This window comes from Haemorhous mexicanus, chromosome 4 (genome assembly GCF_027477595.1).
Source record: "Haemorhous mexicanus isolate bHaeMex1 chromosome 4, bHaeMex1.pri, whole genome shotgun sequence".
Classification (NCBI taxonomy): Eukaryota; Metazoa; Chordata; class Aves; order Passeriformes; family Fringillidae; genus Haemorhous; species Haemorhous mexicanus.
The window spans coordinates 77649326-77670409 of record NC_082344.1 but is presented as its reverse complement, the minus strand read 5'-3'; the positions used below and the strand labels follow the sequence as shown (position 1 = coordinate 77670409).

General features: G+C 46.7%; 1 protein-coding gene across 1 annotated transcript in view; it reads left to right on the top strand.

The window, feature by feature from the left end:
• ATRN (attractin) overlaps positions 1-20092 on the top strand; it is a 149605-nt gene extending 129513 nt beyond the window's left edge. Inside the window, exons 28-29 of the mRNA XM_059845596.1 lie at positions 13436-13550; positions 14968-20092. Coding sequence (XP_059701579.1) covers positions 13436-13550; positions 14968-15092 — 240 coding nt within the window. The 3' untranslated portion in view covers positions 15093-20092. The remainder of the gene's footprint in view (positions 1-13435; positions 13551-14967) is intronic.
• Positions 20093-21084: the final 992 nt, after the last annotated feature.

Genomic DNA, 21084 nt, shown 5'->3' with positions numbered 1-21084 from the left:
AGTTTTTATGCTTTGAAATAGAGAAGAATTTCAGCTTTACACCAGAGAACACTGGGCTGGAAATAGTTGTAGGTGCTGCAAATAGAAACCCTTCCCTGTGATCTCCCAAGACAAGTGTGAATATAATCATGTCTGTGTGCTGGATAATGTTAACATATTTCTGATTATAAATATATATCCCAATATATCTTGTGATCAGCAAATAGGAGCATGGTCATATATCAGGCTGGAACATTCGGACACACAACATGTTGAATTTTTAGTAAAAGCATATTTAAGAGGTGATGAATTAATTCAAAGGTCTTTTGGATGTGATGCTTTGACCAGCACATACTTTTCATACAAAAAGAAAACATTAAGAACCTGAAAACACTGATTATTTTTCTTTCTCATCTAAGGCAGCTGGATTGTTTTGTTTTGTTTAGCTGAAGTTTTTTGGAAGTCTTTCTCATTAGGCTTTAAGGTTATTAAGGGCAGATGTGGATTAGATGTTGGGAAAAAATTCTTCTCTGTGAGGGTGAGGGCCTGGCACAGAGCAGCTGGGGCTGCCCCTGGATCTCTGGCAGTGCCCAAGGCCAGGTTGGACACTGGGGCTGGAGCAGCCTGGGACAGTGGGAGGTGTCCCTGCCATGGCAGGGGTGGCACTGGGTGGGCTCTGTGTTCCCTTCCCGCCCAAACCATTCTGAGATTCTATGATTAGTCCAGTACTAAGTTTCTCACACTCTCTTACTGTAACAAGAGAGCTAATTCTCTAAAAAAAAAAAAACAAAACCAAAAACCTAACATGTATTTTAATCATTGTAAAGCACTTAAAAGCAGTCTGACCCCAAATTTTCCATTTGTAATAATTTTTAAGTGTTGGTCTGAGTACAGGCATTAAGGTTGCCTGTATAGCTTTAGCTCTTCCTTGTTTATGTGTAAATATGGTCTGGCATGGCAAGTTTAATACTTTTCCGTGTGATTGTAGTCCTGTACCACGTTCTGAGTGGACACTGTGCAGAAGCAGCTTTTCAATGTATTGAATCACAGAAGAGTTCAGGTTGGAAAATCTGAGACCATTGACTCTAACCACTGCCCCATGCCCACACAAGTGCCACCACCACAGGGTGTTCAGATCCCTCCAGGGATGGGGACTCCACCCCTGCCCTGGGCAGCTGTGCCAGGGCTGGGCAGCCCTTTCTGGGAAGTCGTTTTGCCTAATTTCCAGTCTAAACCTCTCCTGGTACAGCATTAGACTGTTTCCTCTCATCCTGTCTTGTACCTGGTTTGGAGCATCATGGAAGTAAAGGAAAATCTGCAAAGGTCCTCAGTAATTCAGGTAATTGAGTATCTGGACCTCTCCTTGGCTGCTCTGACTGGTTCTCCTCCCCACTGACTTTCTTTTGACTCCTGATCCTCCGATTTTCTGATTTTTTTATAACTTCCCTGCTTCTGTCATGAGGCTGGTACTGGGAGTCATTACCTCTAACAGCTCACCAAGACTTGGGAATCCACCCTTGCAAAATTGGATTGTCACTCACCAAATCAGACTGAACCTTTTTTTCATAGCTCATCAAAAAGGCCGTGGGATGCACATGGATGTTCATGGGGCTGGAGGCAGATCTGGGAGGATGTAGCCTGGCTGCTGATGCTTTTGGGTTGCAGTTGTCTGTCTGGGGTCCTCCCCTTCATCATCTTCTGTTGTCTGGAAGCAGCTAAAAACACCTCTCCTGTGGGATCAGGCCAGAACAAAGCTGCTCTAAACTTTTTGGTCTCTGACAAGTTGTCTGCACTCAAACTACAGAGAGGATAAACTCTGGGTCTCTTCAGTTCTGATGAGTGTGTTCTTCTTCTTCTTGTCCTGCTGCCCTCATCTTATCTGGCCTCCTTGGGTTCCTCTGGAATGGCTTGAGAGGCTGGTTTGAAGCATACTAAGACAGAGAAATAGCCTATTTTAGACCCAGAAATCATTAGGAACTGGTAACTGTGTGCTGATAACTCAGATCCATGTTTCGTAATCTATTTTGGGCACAAATGCTGTGGTCTGATTCATGCAATGGCACAAACCCTGTACAGTAATCTGAAGCTGAAGAGATGAATGTGCACCTGAAGTGTTGTGCCAACAGGTAGCTCCATAAAATCAGTCAATATTTTGGGTGGGAGGGGAGCTTAAAGATCATCCCTTTCCAGCTGCCTGCCATGGGCAGGGACCCCTGCCATCACCTGCTGGCAGGTGTGGCTGGCTGCAGAACACGGGTGCCTCGACATCACAAGGAGTGGTACTAGATGTCATGGGGTTTATGTCATTTTTTCTCATCTTGGAGAACTTGGCTACCCAATAAAAGTAATCATAAAAGGCCAGAGTGTTTCACTCTGAAAAGGAGAGGAGGCTTGGGAAGGTTGTGGGTTGGAAGCAACTTGGGGAATGATGCTTCTGAGGTAGTCTGACCTGTTGGTCCCTGCATGGAAATGAATTTAAATAGAAATGAAAAACCAGTCTGAATATGTATGGGGTGTTATGGTTTAGCACTAGCCAGCAGCTTGGGTTTTTCCCCTCATCCCTTTTGCACCTGCATGGGAAAAAGCTCTTGGCAGGAGGGAGCTGCAGGAGGATGGGCTGGGGCAATGCAGAATTGGACAACTGTGCTTCTCTTTGTGGTCTGGCTGTTCTTTAACTCTTAGCCAAGAAAAGAGGGAAATGTTACTGTGGTGCTGGATGTTTACCTGCCTCTAGTTCCTCTGCCATCCACTATGTCAAAACTGGAGTCTTCATTTTAATGCAAGAAAGCCAGACTTGCATTATCATGAATTCAGTGATGCTTTTCTTTCCCATGAGAATCAAAGCTGTTGGTTAATGACGAGTTGATTTGAAGGTTACAAAGGAGAAGTGGAAAATGGTATGTCTTGTCTGCAACAGATTAATTTCCTATTCCATTGTCCATAGCCAGTTGGCAGCCAGTATCAAGCTAGTTCCATCCTAAGCTAATGTTTTCCAGCTGGACAGTATTAGAACTGTGTTTTCAATTAGTAGTTTTCCTGGGGTACTTAGGAGTAATAGAAAATGATTTACCTGCAGGGAAGCAATTCCTATTAGAGGCTGCAGCTAGGCAACACGTAACTAGCTGCTTTGGTTTATTTGCCACTCAACAAATACCCACTGAATCACAAATCTACCACGAAATTTGCTTAGTTATCACAAAATCTGTTGGCTTCTCGCTGCAGCTCTTTGTGCATTCAGACGTGCTGAATATTGCAATTATTTTTCTAAGTGTGTTTAACTTCCTTGGGTGCCTGGGACTCATCCAAGTGTCTGAACTGGTATTGCTGTAGCTCAGGCTTTTTTAGGGCTTGTTATCAGATTAATCTAAGTCTTGTAATCCTCTGCAGCCATGCTTAGAAGCTTTCCCGAAAGAATTTGGGAAGTTTATAATTTTGACATTGATTTCCACCTATCTTGAAGTTGCTAAAGGCAAGAAGTTACCTTGGAAAAAACATGCACAGCCTAGCAAGCAAGTGCTGAGGTTGAGCAAAGCACTTAGAGGGTCAACAAGAAAATAGTTGCATTGGGAAAGAATGATCCTCAAGTTGGAAAAAAATTGCTTTGGAATCTCTTAGAGCAGAGCTGGAGCAGTCTTTGCTGTGCTGTGTTCAGGGATCCAGCATGTGAAGCCAGTGCTAAGTGTTGATTATCTTTGCATCCATGATCCTTAGTTTCCTAAAGGGAAAGGGAGAAGCATTTGGTGAGCAAAATCCTTACAAAGTTCATTTAGTGTGTTCTGTACCATTGTACCAATGTGCATTTAATTCTGCTGTTTGAGGGCTTTGCTGCAAATCCTGAATCAGACAGTGAGCTGATTCCTTAAAAATAGCAGATAAATAGATGGGAAATAGCATCTTATTCTAGTAATTAGTTTGCTTTGTTATGGGAGAAAGTGCTTTTGAGTGGTTTAAAGGCTGCCAGAAGATCCCATCTGTTTGTGAAGTGCAGAGCTAAAGTGATGAGCTGATTTAGGAGTGGGTAAAGGGTACCACAGATTAATTAATATATTTTCAGTCTATTTGTATTTTGCATCTGAGCAATACCCTTGTTAAATTCCTTTTATATTGCAATGAAGTGGCAACCAGCAGTAAAGGAGCAGAGAAATGAGTAGTAAGTCCTGTGCCACAGGGTGCAGGGTTTGGGGAAGCTGCAGGGTGAGGAATGATTTGAAATGAAGCTGCCAGCTCCAGCTCTTCTACAGGGTGAATTCATGTTAATTTTGACATGTGGCTTGATTTTGGGCTGTTTCATGCAGCTGGAGTTCAGCAAAAAACTAAAGGCCAAGGAAGTGATGGTTTTTACAGCTTTTATCCTGTTCTGGTTGTCACTCTTGATGACTCACTTTCCCCTTTACTTCACACGTTACTGACCTGCTTTTGGTCCATCAGATTTGCCAATGGACCAGCTTATGTGACACCTACTGACCTTTGGTGAGCTGGGTTAGTGTAAGCATGGCAAGGACAGCTCCAGCGAGCTGAGACTGGGGCTCCTGTGCAACAGGAGGGTTTGGAAGGAGGCCAGGTGTGAGGTGTGATACACAAAAGCCTCATCAAGCAGAAATGACCAGGCTGTGTCAAATCATAGAATTGGTGAGGCTGGAAAAGGCCTTTAAATCACCACGTGCATTCATGGACACAGCACCACCACCGTGTTCACCATTAAACTTCTTCAATACCACATCCACAAGGTTATTGAGCATTTCCAGGGATGCCCATTTCCCTGGGCAGCCTGTGCAATGCTTCACAACTCTTTCCATGAAGAAATTTTCTCTAATATCCAGTCTAAACCTCCAGAGGCACAACTTGAACCACTTTCTTTTTGTCTGATCAAGATGTGTTAGAGGGGGACAGAGCAGCTTAGGGTTTTTCAAGGATGATACAAAATAGGCTGACAGTCATTCCTGTCTTCAGAAGGATAATAGTTGCAGCAAGGGGATGAAATTGAGGGATGGGGTGAAATAAAGAGAATAATCCTGATCTGCTGTGGCACTTGCTGGAGATGGATCACATGCAGCCTTTGAGACCAGAAAGGCCAGTGTGGTTCAGCCTGGCTAAGGCAGGCTCTGGGTTTCTCAACTTCCCTTTGGAAAGGCTGTTTAATTTCTGAAATCTTATTTCTGGGCTTTCTGGCAGTTACTGGTTCTAGGAGCTTTTCCATACATTAACAGAGGAATTCCAAGGCTGTCTGTGTGTAGCTGTCTGTTGTCTTCAGCAAAACCACTTCCACTCTTTAGGCATCCTCCTGGTGCATTGAGGTGACAAAGGAATACACAGGGAAGACACCCCAGCTTGTGCTTTCTATTTGGTGTTCATTCCTCATATGCTGACCCACTTTTAGGGCCTGGAAAAGTGTGGGATCCCCTTTGAAGGAATGCCAGGGGTAGGAAGGGAGCATTCCCTGGGCAGCTGAGGTGTGTAAAGTGGATTAGCTGCATTAGAACTTCATAGAGGCTGGCTGTGATCCCTCCTACCAAAACAGTAACAACAATACCCAATAAAACCTTCACCTAATGAATTATTTCCAATAAACAAGTGCCCAGTATCTTGTTTTGAATTCCATTGCAAAATTAGGGGAAAAAACATTAGGGGGAACTTTTTCTACTCCCGTGATATAGTATTGAATATAGAACTTTGGAAGGGAGCTGTCATGAGATCAGCAGACATATCTGTTAAGCCTGCCTTGTATTTAGGGGACATTTGGCTGATAAGTGATTTTAACTAGTTTTAGGTTTGAAGTCTGTAAATATTTCCCCAGGTTGGACCCTGATTTTAGCTGATAAGGAGGAATTTGCTGGAAGGAGGGGAAGGAGCATGAAGCTTCCCACAGGAAAAGGATTTTCTAAGTTCATTTTTTCCCTCTAACGAGCATCTCTGTGATTGAAGTACTAATAACACCAGCAGCTTCTCAACAGCATTATCTAGGACTTATTTGCATTCATTTATGCCAAGCAGTTGTTTTGTGTGTTGTGTTTGCAATCTTCATCCAGCTGTCCCGTTTCATTGGGTTTTTTTACTTTGTTTTCCTGTGCAAAAACCAGCTGAGTGCTTGAAAAGAACTGTAAAGGTCCTGCCCCTTCACCTGTACAAAATCAAAATAAATAGTCACCACTGCCCATATATATGCACATATCTCCCAGATTTGCTCCCCATGGCCTCATCCATCCCTCCCTGGGAAGGGAAGGAGAAGGACGAGCGTTGGCATCCGTGAGTGCCGGGCTCAAACTGGGACACGAGACTTGGCCATTTCAGGGGAGCTGCCTTGGAGATCCAAATTCTCCTCACCAATCCCTCCCCTTCACCCCCAGCTGCTGGCCTTGGAGATCCAAATTCTCCTCACCAATCCCTCCCCTTCACCCTGAGCTGCTGGCCTTGGAGATCCAAATTCTCCTCACCAATCCCTCCCCTTCACCCCCAGCTGCTGGCCTTGGAGATCCAAATTCTCCTCACCAATCCCTCCCCTTCACCCCCAGCTGCTGGCCTTGGAGATCCAAATTCTCCTCACCAATCCCTCCCCTTCACCCCCAGCTGCTGGCCTTGGAGATCCAAATTCTCCTCACCAATCCCTCCCCTTCACCCCCAGCTGCTGGCTGGCTGCTGCTGGACTCTCAGGAGCCCTGGGCAGCACAGAGCAGTTGTTAAATAAGGGGGAGCAGACAGGGGGCCCGTGGGGCTGGTGGCATGTGGGCTGCAGATCCGGGGTGCTCACATCTGTGTTCCCCATGTCAGACTGCTAACATCCAGCTGAGGGTTTGAATGTGATTTTTGTTAGTTTCTCTCATGCAGCAGCCCAGTTCTGAGACCAAGTCAGTTCATTCCCCAGCCCCTCTAAAATTCCAAGGTAGCTATCAGGGACAAGGTAAATGTAAATTTTTAATCTAAACTCATTTACTGTGAATTATTGCTAGAAGTTCATTCATCTCTATCTTGCAGGACACACATACTACCCTGAGAATATAGTTTTTAAAGCTTAATAATCTATTTTTAATAGGAAATTGCTTGTAACTTGTTTTGAAAATGTTCACTCAGATTTTAATGGCACAATTTAAAAACTTGCAAATGGAATTTGACCCTTTTTCTACAGAGTGAAATCACCTGAACAAGTGGAATCAAGTAATAGAGCTGAACTGTTTGGGTAATGGTCCTTTTCTCATCCACCACCATAAGATTTTTCCTTTATTTTAATTTCCTTCCTGGAAATTGAAAACCATGTAAGACTTATTTGATCAAACCACAGAAATATGTTTTCTTGTTAAGGAAAAAAAAAAATCTCCATGGTATTTTTTTAATACATCTTGAAAGGCAATATGCTGGCAATGTATCACAGAACCTAAATAAAACTGATGCGGTGTTTGTGAAATTATACAGAATATTTATTGTTCTGGCCATTGGTTTTATGTGACACATTATTAACTTTTTGAATTTGTGAAGTACAAGCAGCATAAATAGAAATAATGAGATGAAATAAAAATGTTTAGGTTGAGCATCACACAATTCAACTTACTTGGGAAAGTATTTGGCTGTGAAATTGACTCCCAAGGGAGCTGGTGGTGTATTCCACATCTGGATCCCCTAGAAATAGCCCAGACACATTCCTGGGAAGTGCCCTGTTCATGTGGATTTTGGACTAATGAAATCACCTAATCTGTGTCTTACTGCTTTTAATGTCTGTAATGGTTTACACTTTATGCATGCTAAATACACATCAAAACTCAGAAACAACTGGAATCACTTGGCTCTTAGTGCTGGTTGGGGCTGGTGAAATCATCTCTGGAGAGCAGCTGAGAGCAGCTTTGGCAGCCTCTGGGAGCAGGGGGCTGTGTTCACCTGCAGAGCTCCGTGAGCTGCCTGCTCCCCCCCGACAGGGCTGCCCACGCCCCCAGGCCAGCAGGGCTGGGCTGGCTTTGTGCTGTTCCTTTGGCATTTGTGCCATTCTGATTCCTGCAGTTCTTGGGGTTTTCCCATCGTGTCCACTGATTGTTGCTTCGCTGGGGGGGAGCATGGAAAGCCCCTTGCAGGGAAGGGTTCAGGTGATTCAGTGCAGGGGAGGGGGGGCTCTGTCCCTGTGCCCCTCCCTCAGGTGAGAGCCCACCTGCAGAGCTGCCCCAGCCCTGGGGCCAACAGCAGGAGGACGTGGAGCTGCTGGAGAGAGCCCAGAGGAGGCCCCGGAGCTGCTGCAGGGCTGGAGCCCCTCTGCTCTGGAGCCAGGCTGGGAGAGCTGGGAATGTTCCCTGGAGAAGGGAAGGCTCCAGGCAGAGCTCAGAGCCCCTGGCAGGGCCTGGAGGGGCTCCAGGAGAGCTGGAGAGGGACTGGGGACAAGGGACAGAGGGACAGGAGCCAGGGAATGGCTCCCACTGCCCGAGGGCAGGGCTGGATGGGATCTTGGGAATGAGGCAGGGTGGGCAGGCCCTGGCACAGGGTGCCCAGAGCAGCTGGGGCTGCCCCTGGATCCCTGGCAGTGCCCAAGGCCAGGCTGGACACTGGGGCTGGAGCAGCCTGGGACAGTGGGAGGTGTCTCTGCCCATGGCTTTAAGATGAGTTTTAAGGTCCCTTCCAACTCAAAGCATTCCATGGTTCTGTGATCAGCCCCATGAATTTGTCTCTCCAGTGTGCTGGAGGCACAGCTGTCCATATTTCTTTGAGGACAAGAGGTGCCCCAGGGCAGGGCCTGATGACTCAGCCACCTGCAGCTCTGCCATGGCCATTGGGCTTTGCCCACCCACTGGAGCACCAGGGCCTTGTTCTCCCCTCTGTATCTGCCCCCACAATGGGACTCTGCTGTTTAGGCACCTCTCAAAGCAGTCCTCTTGTGCTGACTGTTTGAGGGATGCACCTTATTTGAATAGATTTGAATAATGTCTACTTTATTGTGCCATTAAGCCTTCAGTAAAAAAGAATCACTTCTGTAATTCAACAATAGGTTTGTCAAAACCTCTGAATGGAAGTTGCTGGCAGAGGCAGGTTTTAAGCATCTGACAGAGGTTGTTACAAAATTTGGAAATACACCTATTTTATGTACCTTTTTGAAGCTTAGCTTTAAGTGCCATCTCTCTGCTTTCCAAGTTCGCTCAGAGTCTTCTTGCAGGAGAACGCCTTGGATCTGCAACAAAAGAGGATATGGAGCTGTGTCAGGAGAGGTTTAGGAGATCAGCAAGGGTTCTTGCCCCAGAGGGTGCTGGCACTGCCCAGGCTCCCCAGGGATGGGCACAGCCCTGAGGCTGCCATTGCTCCAGGAGCCTCTGGCCAGCACTGCCAGGAATGCCCAAGGTGGGATTTGGGGGGTCTGGGCAGGGCAGGAGCTGGGCTGGGTGATCCTGTGGGTCCCATTCAACTCAGAGGATTCCATAATTCTGTGATAAGAGCGCTCAGAATCCACTTGAGTGGGCAAAGAAAGGAGACCTGAGCTCTTCTGAGGTCTCCCCACCAAAATTCCACTTGATGAAGCCAGCCAGCTCCTCCTTAGACCCTTAGTGTCCTGGTGACACCTACCTAGGTCACATCAGGTGACAGGCAGGGCAGGGCTGGCGCTGGGTGAGGTCTGCAGTCCAGGTCACAGTGAAGCTGCTGAAATCTCACATTCCCCTCCCTGAGTGCAGAACCTGGTCCCTGGCTCCAGTGCTGGTTCTGCCTTGCAGAGGGTGCAGCATGTCCTTCACTCCTGACCTCCCTGCTCAAATTCCAAATTCCTCATCCCTCCCTGCTCTGAGTCATTCCCTCCCTGCTCTGTCTCCTGGCCGTGAGCAGTGCTCAGAGATGAGATGCACAATGAGTCACAGTTCAGAAAACAAGTGCCTCAACTGGGGCTGTCAAAAACAAATGTGCAGGACTTGATTCTTTAGGCGAGTTTTTGTTGTTATTAACTGCAGCTTGTCTCAGGAAAGGCTGGATTTGATGGACAATAGGCCATCTTTCCCCTTTTAGTTTTAAGATGGAGCTTAGCTGCAGCAAAGTGATATCGTGCTTAATTCCTTCCAAATTAGTTTGCAACTGCCTGACAGATTTTGGGTGCATCATTATCCTTGCTGTTCATAGTTGAGAGAAATAAGGTTCCCCACGCAGGGAAATATTAACAATATTTTACCAACCCTCATTATTTTTGGGATTGCTCAGCCTGGAAAATAGAAGGTTTTGGGTTGACCTAATTATAGCCTTTCAGTACCTGAAGGGCCCACCAGGAAAGATGGAGAGAGATTTTACAGGGGCCTGGAGTGACAAGACAAAAGCAATGACTCCCACTGCCAGAGGGCAGGGCTGGAGGGGATACTGGGAATTGTTCCCTGGGAGGGTGGGCAAGCCCTGGATCCCTGGCAGTGCCCAAGGCCAGGCTGGACATTGGGGTTTGGAGCGGCCTGGGACAGTGGGAGGTGTCCTTGCTCCCTGCAGGGCTTAATATGAACTTTAAGGTCCCTCCCAACCCAAAACATTCCATGGTTCTGATTGTTTTCTGGGTAGGTTGACAGTGGAAGGAAGGAGGCTCAGGGCTACATCCTATCCCCAGCTATCTGTGCTGTGGAACCAGGAGAGCAGAGAGGAGCAAGATTGTGACCTTGAGGACCAAAATAAAAATTCCATGGAGAGGGAAGATTGTGCCCACGGGGACTCATAATGAGGGTTTCTGCTGCACACTCAGGGTTCATTAGTTGGAAAGGGCAGAGGAGGAGAGGGTCTTGCCTGGGGCTGAGAGATGAGCTAAATTCCTCTCCAAGTCCCTTCAGCTCTGTGACTGAGAGCTATCTAATGAACAGCTTCTGTTTCTTCCCATTTTATGATGTGCAGGAGATTCGGGGTGATTTGGGTACCACAACAGAGGCACTGTCTGAGCCTCTCAGGTGGTTGAGAACGAGGTGCAGAGAGGGGCTCTTGGAGAGCTGGAGGAGGCAGTGCTTGTGTTCAGAGAAGGAATTCAGTGTTGCTCTTCCATTGATCCAAAAGAAGGCTGCACAGCAGTGTACAGCAGGATAAAGCCCAGGGAGAGGGTGAAGGCACAGAAGATTGTGAAGCAGATGAATACATTGAAGTGTGAACAATTTGAGGTTAAAAGAAAGTTTCTGGTGGCAGAGTGGTGAGATCCAGACCAGGGGATCTGGAAAGGTCTCCCAGAGATGATGGCACAGGCTGAGAGTGTAACTACTCTTAAAGCAGAGAATTGTGCTTTTATGTGCCATTGCCTGTGTTAGTGGAGGGCTGGGTTTGGTGACCCCTGAGATGGATTTTCCAACCTCCTGTTTCTGCAGGTTGGCTGGAGGATGGTGAATGTGCTGCTGAGCATCCTCATGCATTGGGAGGGACTCTAAAGGTCATCTTTCCATGGTCTGCCGTGGGCAGGGACAGCTTCCACTGCACCAGGCTGTTCCAAGCCCCATCCAGCCTGGCCTTGGACACTCCAGGGATCCAGGGGCAGCCACAGCTGCTCTGGGAATTCCAGCCCAGCCCCTGCCCACCCTCCCAGCCAGCAATTCCTTGCCAAGATCCCAGCCCAATCTCCCCTTTCCCAGTGGCAGCCATTCCCTGGCTCCTGTCCCTCTGTCCCTTGTCCCCAGTCCCTCTCCAGCTCTCCTGGAGCCCCTCCAGGCCCTGCCAGGGGCTCTGAGCTCTGCCTGGAGCCTTCCCTTCTCCAGGGGAGCATTCCCAGCTCTCCCAGCCTGGCTCCAGAGCAGAGGGGCTCCAGCCCTGCAGCAGCTCCATGGCCATTAATCCATTGAAAACAAATACATTAAAAAGTATTAAAATTTGCAGTCTCTTATTCAGTTGCTCCTTCACTGTCTTCCCTCCATCACTTCTCTGCGTGGACCTTGCTGCCCGATCTGCTCAGTGCTGAGGGTGAGCACAAGAGCTCCCTGTAACCCAAGTGCCATCCTCCAAGCTCTGGAATTCAGCAGAACTGTTTCATTAACAGTAGAATAAGTAGGGTACTTGAGTCTCTCCAAAAGAAAATCAGCTTTGTGTTGGGTTCTTGCTCCCCCCATAAGGCAGAAGTCCGTGGGCTCTGTTCTTCTCTGTGCTCCCTCCATTACTCCTGCAGTTGAGTCTCTGGGAGAGAGCACCAGGGTGTGCTTGTTTCCTTCTGGGAAAAGCTTTACTCTGAGTTGGGTCCCTTTGCTGGGGATGGGGAGATGAAGAAACCTGCTGTCATAAACCAGGCAGGCAGCAGCTTCCGTCATCCAGCCCGTGCAGCACGTATTTATCTGCCTGGCACAGACCAGCAAACGCTGCTGCAATCATTGCAGTAAATGGGAGATAGGGAAAGTTTTAAGTTTCATTTTGCTTGCTGTTGTCTCCTTTTGTCTTTTTTATTGAGCAGCAGTAATTTAACAGCATGTTTGACTCCTGTTCGGGCTTTTTCACGGCTTACATTGCATTGAGTTTCTGTTGAATATTTCAGTACTGTGGTGTAGTTTGATGCCTAATGGAAAAAGAACTAATTATTTCATTAACACCAGGGTGGAATTTGTCCATACTAAACAAGAAAACAGAAAGCACCGAGTGTATTGGGTAAACTAGTGTTTCTCAGCTTTTTTAGCCGGTTTGGAGCAGAAGAAGAAACTCTCCTGAACCTGTACTCGTTGGTGAACACTTGCATTCTGATCTTATTGCAGCCCACAGTAGCAGTGATCCTGTGTACTTGTGTGTGGGTTGGGGCCCAGCTGAGAACATACTTTGGTTTCTGTTGCATTTTGGCTTTCTAATGACATACTGAAGCTGGCTGTTGGTCATTCAGGTAAAATCTTGACAAGAGTTAAGTGGGAGATGGTCACAGACACTGAGGGTTAGCAAGGGACTAGTCCTCTGCTCCTCCAGGGAGAAAGCTGACTGCCTAGTACACATTAGAACCACAGACTGAAAGGGCCCTTAAAGCCCATCTAATTCCCCCTGCCATGGACAAGGACACCTTCCACTAGACCAGGTTGCTTCAAGGCCCATCCAGCCTGGCCTTGAACACTTGTTTTTGTTCTTGGGAAAATGTTCTTTACTGTGTTAATGCATAGAGTGCTATTAAGGTGGTACATGGACTTAGATTCTGGAAATAGAATTTGGAGTATTGAATTGCCGTGGTGGCGCGTGCTGGTGTCGGTGACAGGCTGCTGATGGGGTCGATGGAACAAAACCCTCAGTCCTGTTGATTACATGAGCTGCTCCTCTGTTATTGAATTTAGGGAGAAATACAAGCCTTGTGTAGTGCTTGACTTTTTAATAGCCTGATTTTTATTAAGTGAATGTGTTTTCTTGTGATGACTCGTGTTTTGATTGTTGCTGACAGTGGTTTTAGCTTTGCTGGCTGTGTGCTGGAAATCTGCCCAGCACAGCAGTGTGGTTCATGGTGGCTCATGCCCTGGGGCTTGTAGGAGCTGGAGGAGTGATGCTGGGGGAGGAGGGAGGGTGTCACACGCTGTTTCACATTTGTTTTCTCCCACTGCTGCAGACTGTACCGAAGCCCATCGCGCTGGAGCCCTGCTTTGGGAACAAAGCAGCCGTTCTCTCCGTCTTCGTGAGGCTGCCTCGAGGCCTTGGGGGTATTCCACCACCAGGACAGTCAGGTGAGCAGTACTGTTGTCCCTGATGGCTTGGAATTAACTCTGGACTCCTTCCCCAGCCTTACAGGTTCGCCTTTCCTGATCCCACAGAAGCTGCTGTAGCCACAGTTCAGCTTGGGATGTGCTCGAGGTATTTTAGGCTCCCTGGTCTGGGCCCTGCTGGCTTCAAACATGAGTTTTGAGTTAATTACTAAGGTCACTTGATGGATGAGCATTTGATATTGGACTATGCTTTAATTAATAGCTGGGGGCAGAGGAAAGAGGGATCTGACACGGGCATGTTTGCAGTAGTTACCTGTGAAGGTAACTTGTCACTTGGCCCATCCGACTTTGTTTCCAACTCCATTTGCAGGGGAACATCAAATCACAGAATCATGGAAAGATTTGAGTTTGAAGGGACCTTAAAGATCATCCAGATCCACCCCCTGCCATGGGCGGGGACACCTTCCACTATCCCAGGTTGCTGATACCACAGAGCAGCTACAGAGCAGCTTGTGCCAGGGCCTCCCCCACCTCACAGGGAAGAATATCCCATCTAGCCCTGCCCACTGTCAGTCTGAAACCATTCCCCCTTGTCCTGTCTCTACAAATCCTTTCAGAGCATCTCTGCCCTCCTCTTAGGAGCTCTGGACAAAGAGCTTTTCCCCATCCAGCCTTGTTCTCAACCCCTTCACACCTAAACCTGGCGTCAGGGCACTGGGACATCATCTCCTGGGCAGTGTGGGATTTAACTGGGGCTCCCCAGTGCCCACTGAGCTTGGTGAAGCAAAGACTTTGGAAGGAGAGTTAGCAGGTTTGAACTGGTTGGTTTTGTGTTGAGCTGGACTGAGCTAAGTCCCAGGTGTGGTTTGTCTGGGAAGAGAGCAGGGAGGCCCTGGCACAGGGTGCCCAGAGCAGCTGTGGCTGCCCCATCTCTAGAATTTTCCAGGCCAGGTTGGACAGGGCTTGGAGCACCCTGGGATAGTGGAAGGTGTCGCTGCCTGTGGCAGGGGGTGGAACTGGATGGGCTTTAGGGTGCCTTTGAACCCAAACCATTCCATGACTCCCTGATGTGCCATGTGGAGGTTGCAGAGGTGATGTAGCCACAGGAAGGGCACATTTGATTTCAGGTTTATTGTAGTCCATCTACTGATGCAGAGAAAGGCACCTTCAATATTAAGGGTTCAGGCTTCAACGTTTAGAGTTTTACATCCACTAATACCCACCTTTATTGCATCTTTTCCTCCTGCTGTTGCTTCTAATTAAACATGCAGTATTTCAGCTCCTTTCAGAATATTGGCTGGAGCTTAATTGCTGGGCCACAACACTTTTCTAGTTTATGAAAAAATTCTACACCTTTTGTGGCCTGGAGGGGTTTTCTCAGCTCTTTCTGAGGGTCTGTTGCTGTGGCTGTTCTGGTGACTGCTTGTTCTCCTGCCAGGTCTCGCCGTGGCCAGTGCTCTGGTGGACATTTCACAACAGATGCCAATTGCCTACAAAGAGAAGTCGGGCGCCGTCCGGAATCGGAAGCAGCAGCCCCCTGCACAGCCAGGAACCTGTATTTGATGCATGGACATCAGAAACTGTCTAGGGTTTTAAACAAAATGGAAAAGTAATACCAAGGAGGAGGAAGATTTCCAAGTTGTGTCCCAAGAGACTAGAAGCACCCGGAAAAAACCACAACTTCCTTCAACCCAGTTTTTTTCTCTCATCTACGTGCTAGTTGGCTTTATTTGACAACTGCTCCACTTAAGTTTTACTGACACATGGCTTCAGATTGCTCCTTTGTTTAAAGCAGAATGGTTCCATGGCAGGTGCGGTGAGCTCCGAGCCGCCACTCCCGGTCAGTGTAAATACAACAGCAGTCCAATGAATGACACTCAGGTTTCTACATGGAAAGTGCTTTGTAGTTCATGTATTTATCAAACTGTACAAAAAGAAAAAGATCCAGTGTTTACAGGTGTCAGCTCTCAACACATAAACACTACTATTAATCTTCAAAGCATCTTCATTCTTTGTTTTCATTTAGTATTTAATTGTTCCCTCATTATTTCAGTGGAACTCTCTTCCAGGCACAGCCTTTTTGTAGTCATCACGGTCCAGGAATGCAAAAGATGGGATGGTTTAAAGGTCGATGTTGCTCAGACCACATGAAATAACTGGGAAGTTGGATGTTGCTTTGGAAGGACTCAGTGTTTACATAGTCTTAACCTGCTTGGAGTACACCACACACAAGTGCCTAGACGTGAACAGATCTAGGGAGTGAGGAGACTGCTACACACGCTGCTTTTTGCCACAATTAAATTCCTTTAGAGGTATGGATACTCACATCTGGAGTCACCCAAGGCACTCAGTGTCCTCTGTCCCTTGCAGTCAGAGGAAAATCGCTTTTTTCTGACCAACCAAGTGCTCACCCAGGTGCAGATACCTGGGAGGCACGTAGAGTTCCAGCATCCCGTAAGAAAACTCCTGGTTTCACCAGCATTTTCATAGAAGCAGTCTGTGTTCCAGGTCAGACACATCACATTTTTCTGATTTTGGCCTCTTTCCTCCCCTTCCCTCCCGCCATCCCCTGGATGAGAGCTGAGCCTGGAGGCATTGCTCCCCAGTGGTTATGGTTTACTCCATCTTCTTGCAGGGTGTAAAAAGCAACACTCCGGGTGCCAGATCACTCGAGGATGAAGTAAAAAAAGAACTTTAAATAAAAATCAAGCAGAGCAGCTTTGTTTTGCCACAGGTTTGAGTTGTACACAATCAGATCCTGGTGTTTCCTGCTGGGCTTGAGCTCTGTTAGAGGCTGCAGAAGTCGCTGATGGGTGAAAGGATGAGACTTGCAAACAGCAAAGAGAAGGTTTGGTGTTTGGGGGGTGCATCAAACCATCTGAACTGCTCTGACCAGCTGGGACTGTGGTTTGAGGCTCCAGGTTGCACTGAGCCCATCTGTGTGTGGGGGTGTCCAGTGTGTCCCTGGAATGTGGCCCAGGGCCAGGCCCACACGGCGTGGGGGGGTCAGAGAAGGTGCCACATGAGGAGTGTGCTTGTGGCTCCATCAGTCATGGATTCATCCAGGTCTCTGAGCTGCTGGGGTCGGTGGAGGACATCTGATATTTAATAATGGAGAAGTAACACGTGGAGGGAAGTGCTCTTGGGTCTGTCTGGCCAGGCAGCACCTTTCCAAACTGAAACCCAAAACTGCTCCTTTTTTGTGCGTCTTCTGGTGATCAGTCACGTATCAGCCATTCATTTCTGGGGTGTTTTTTTCCTAACCATGCATTTTGAAGAATCTCTGGAGCCTGGCAGCATTGCAGTAAAGAGGTGAATTGCTGTGTGTGTCCAGACAGTGGTGATGGGAACAGCCTGGTGGCTTAAGGACTCTGGTGGATGATAATTCTGATTTAATGTGTCATTTAACAAGTGCAATGGGACTGCAAAAAAATATTGGGACTGCAGAAAAAATTGGGAAAAAATGCATTATATATAAATATATATAAATGCATCTGTTTCTAAACTAGAAGTTTCAGTGCTCTGTGGGAAGAAGGAATTATGATGGGAAAAGGGTTGAGATTTGTCTTCGAATGAAGGGATTTAGGCAATTTGAGTTTTACCTGATGCACGGATTACCTCAAACAGATTCATCTCCTGATAATATTTTCTAACTTGCTCAGTGATAGGGTTAATCTGAGCTGGAGAAATAAGACTGGACTAAACCCCCTCCCCTGTTACTGCCTATTTTCAGCCACGATGCACATCCTGATGTTTGCAGATTGCTTCTTGCTGTGTTTGGGAGGAGAGCTGCCAGCCCAGATGGTGAAAGCCCCTGTGCTTGAGTTTCCCTCTTCAGGACAGCTCTGGGCAGGTGCTTAAAGTTGTTGGGCTTTCCTGATCACAAACAGCTTTCAGAACCATGGGTCTGGAGGGGTGATAGGTTTTTACATTAATAAAAAGGCATAAATGCAGAGTTTGGGAGGTTTTCTCACTCCTGGAGAGCTGGGCTGTCTGGTCTGCAAAGCCTACAGTGTGCCAGGAGTGAGGCCAAAATGAGGTGTCAGATACTGAAAAAATGAGCAAAAATGATCAAAGTCAAGGTTTATTAGAACCAAGAAATGTAAACAGAGCAACAGGAGTTGCTTATGTAACTGAAAGGAACTGGCTCCTTTAGGGTGTAGCTCTACCCTGCATCTGATCTCCATCCTGATGAGGGAGAAGAGAATTCTCATACATAGCTCTGCTGCAGCTTCATCCCAGCTTAGAGGTAAACAGGGAAGAACATGGGAAAGGATAGGGGAAAGAGGAATTGCTGGCAGCTTATCACCAGGCCAGTATCAAAAGTGAAGGATTTTTGGGTTTATTTCATTTGGAAGTGAGGTGGGGGAGAAAGAACAACCTTATTTCATGGGAGAATCTGTAAATAAATGACAAATGGCACACAGATTTTGCACTTGTACATAAACTCCACAGTAACGTGCAGAACATGGAGAGATTTAAAGTGTATATAAACCAGAAAAAAGATTGAATGTATTTTTGTTGATTTTAAATTATGTATGAGTTTTGTCTTAATAACTCCTTCATCTGATCAGTAGTAGATAACTTTCCAGAACTTTACACACCAGATTATATCGTGGTATCTTGCAAAGCAGGGAGGCATAACTTGACTTTTGTGTGTTCAAATGTATTTCACTTAAATGTAGAAACCAAGTTAAATAATGGCTTTTGCATTTGATAGGGGAAAAGCAACATTTGGATGCAAGGAATAAAGGTCCTTAAAGTGGTCACTAGGTGGAGGATTGAATCAGTCCTTTAAGGCCTTTGTTACTAAAATTGTGGCAGTGTTTCCATTCAAAATCACTATTTTCAGGTGTAAACTGGCTGAAATCCAGCATTTGACGTCTGGACCCTCAGAAGATTTTAATTCTCTGACAGGAGCCTTTTAAAAAATGAATGAAATTTCAGAACTGTTGGGGTCCTTTTCTTTGAGAAAACAATGGTGCCAGTGGATCTCCAAATAACACCTTTTTTTTTTTAATTCACCATTTTCCATGGTTTTTAGCCCAGAATTTTCTCTGGGCTGGTGTAGCATGACCTTGCTATGCTCTGGCTCAATATTTTGGGTACAAGAATATTTATGAGACACAACTTTTCAGTTGTTATCACTTTCCCTGGGTTTAAAATGCATTGCAGTGAAATTACGAAAATAAAGCTATTTAAGGTGGGAAATGCCTGTGATTAAAGCAAGCCGTGGTGTATAATGTCCCAAACTCGGTGCTGTGGCAGCCTCTGCTGGCAGACCCCCCCTCCTGAGGGGTGCTGTGTGTCTGGAGGTGCCCAGAGGCTCCAGGTCTGTGCAGGAAGCTGCCCAGGGTGCCCAGCCCTGGGGTGGCTGTGGTGGCACTCAGCCTGCTGGGCCCTGCACGGGCTGAAAGGAGGCTTTGAGGCTGAAATCAAACCTGGGCCCTTTTCCATAACCTCGGGGCTCCAGTGCCATGGGCTGGGCTGCCCCTGTCCTGTGCTGCTCCAGGTGTTCCAGCTGCTTTTCCTTCTCCAGGAGACCCTGAGCTGGGGACAGGCACCTGCTCACTGGGATTTCTTGATGTTAACTGGGATTTATTCTCCTGAACTGTGCTGTGGGAAAGCAGCCAGCAGGCTCTGCGTGCCCAGGGCGGCCCCTGAGCTCCTCTGCCCCTCCCGGGTACCCCCAGGGCAGGGGGAGGAAGGGGCTGCCCTGGCAGAGCCCCCTGGAGCTGCAGGACGGGGGGACAGGGCTTGGTGGGCTGTGCTGGGAAGGGAAGGCTTGGGGTGTGCTCCTCGTTTTGGGGTGCGTTCTTTGCAATTTTAGACAAATTCCTGCTTTTTCTCTTGGTAGCTGCTGAAACGAGCTGAGTTTCCACGCCAGGACTACTACAATATGTGTATCTGCTGATTTTTTCTGCATCAGGGCAGGTTTTGTTCAGTCTGTTTCTTTGTTCACACAGACTATTTGTGTGCGTCTTCCAGGTACTAGAATTCTTAAGACATTTCCTCTCCATTTAGTATTGATTCCACAAACCTCACCAGTAGAAAAAAAGAAAAAAAAAACCAATTGTTGCAGAGTGTATCACATGTCAGTCCATTAAAAAAAAGAAAAAAAAAGAAAAAAAAGAGTTTTCTATTACTCTGAAATTTGTGCACAATAAATGTTCTTTAAACTAAGATCCTTGAATTAATTGTATTCTGGATTTTTTTTCCCCTCTTTGTTCTGTAATTATTTATGATTCTTATCTGTGTTCCGACTTGAGCTTAGTTTGTTAATATGTATAATTTAGCATTTATTGCATTCATATGTAAATAGGAGCAAGTATTGTAAACTATTTCATTGCTGGGGTTGTGGGTGTTATACATACACACATTTAGGATTGCAGTTTTTTGGTATAATTTTTTGTATTGTAAAATAACAGCTAATTTAAAGCCGGAATGAGAGAACCTTGGGAGGTCTGTGCATTTTAAATACAAATGTGAAGTACATGTATATAAATAAAAGTAAATAATGCAAATCTTTCCTCTGAAATAAAAAGTAGATGATCTGGTTAAAATTTTCCTCTTATTTATTTTCTTAAAATGGGTAGGGGGGAAATAGTTCAAAGTGTTTTGAAGGCTTCTGGCTGAGGTGAGGGTGAGTTTCTACTGAGGTGGGGGGTATCAATGGGCTCCTGGCAGGTGCTGGATTTGGGAGGAGGAAGGAGGGACATGTCCTCTGGATGGGGGATGGATGTAATTAAAACTGTTAAATCTGTAGATTTTTAAGACAGAGACAGTCATTAAATAGTTTCCATTTCTACCCTCAGGTTCATTTTCCTCCAGGTGCCCCTCGGGTGGAAGAACCTTTCCTGACCTCCAGCCTGACCTCCCTGGCTCTGCTCCAGGCGTTCCCTGTCCCTGTCCCAGTCCCAGAGAGCAGAAATCAGAGCTGCTCCTCCACTGCCCCTCCTGACAACCCCCACAGAGCGATAAAATCTCAGCCCCTTCCCTTCTGTACTCTCACTAATATTTTTTTTCCAGTAAATTTCTTTGTTTAAATCCAAAGAGGAAAAGCTCTCCCCCATGCAAACTGTATCACCAGTTTTGCTGATGATTTATCAAATGTTGGCACCAGCTGGTGTTTCAGAAACACACAGCAACGGGGAGGCAGAGCTGGCCACTCCCTTCCCACCCCCTGTGCAGCAGGAGGACATCTCCCACCCCAGGGACTGTCCTGCTGTTTGTTAGCTGGTGCAAGGCTTCTGCCCTTCCCAAAAGCTCGCAGTTTGGTGAAATAACCCACTGAAGACTGCCTGCCTCGTGGTTATTCAGGCACTGGGAAAGTGACACTACTAGTGGCAATAAACATTTTGCTGTGGAAGCAAGTCTGTGGAAAGATCAGCTGGAATTTTTGACTGACAGACACTCCACTTTACAAACGATAAAAGCTACACCAAACTTTCACAAAGCAAAAGTCTTCTGCACATTCCCTACAAATTTGTGGGGCTTTTCCCCAAAGTTGGCACATCAATTTTGTTGTTACTCTCCCGAGGGCTGAGTGGAAGGG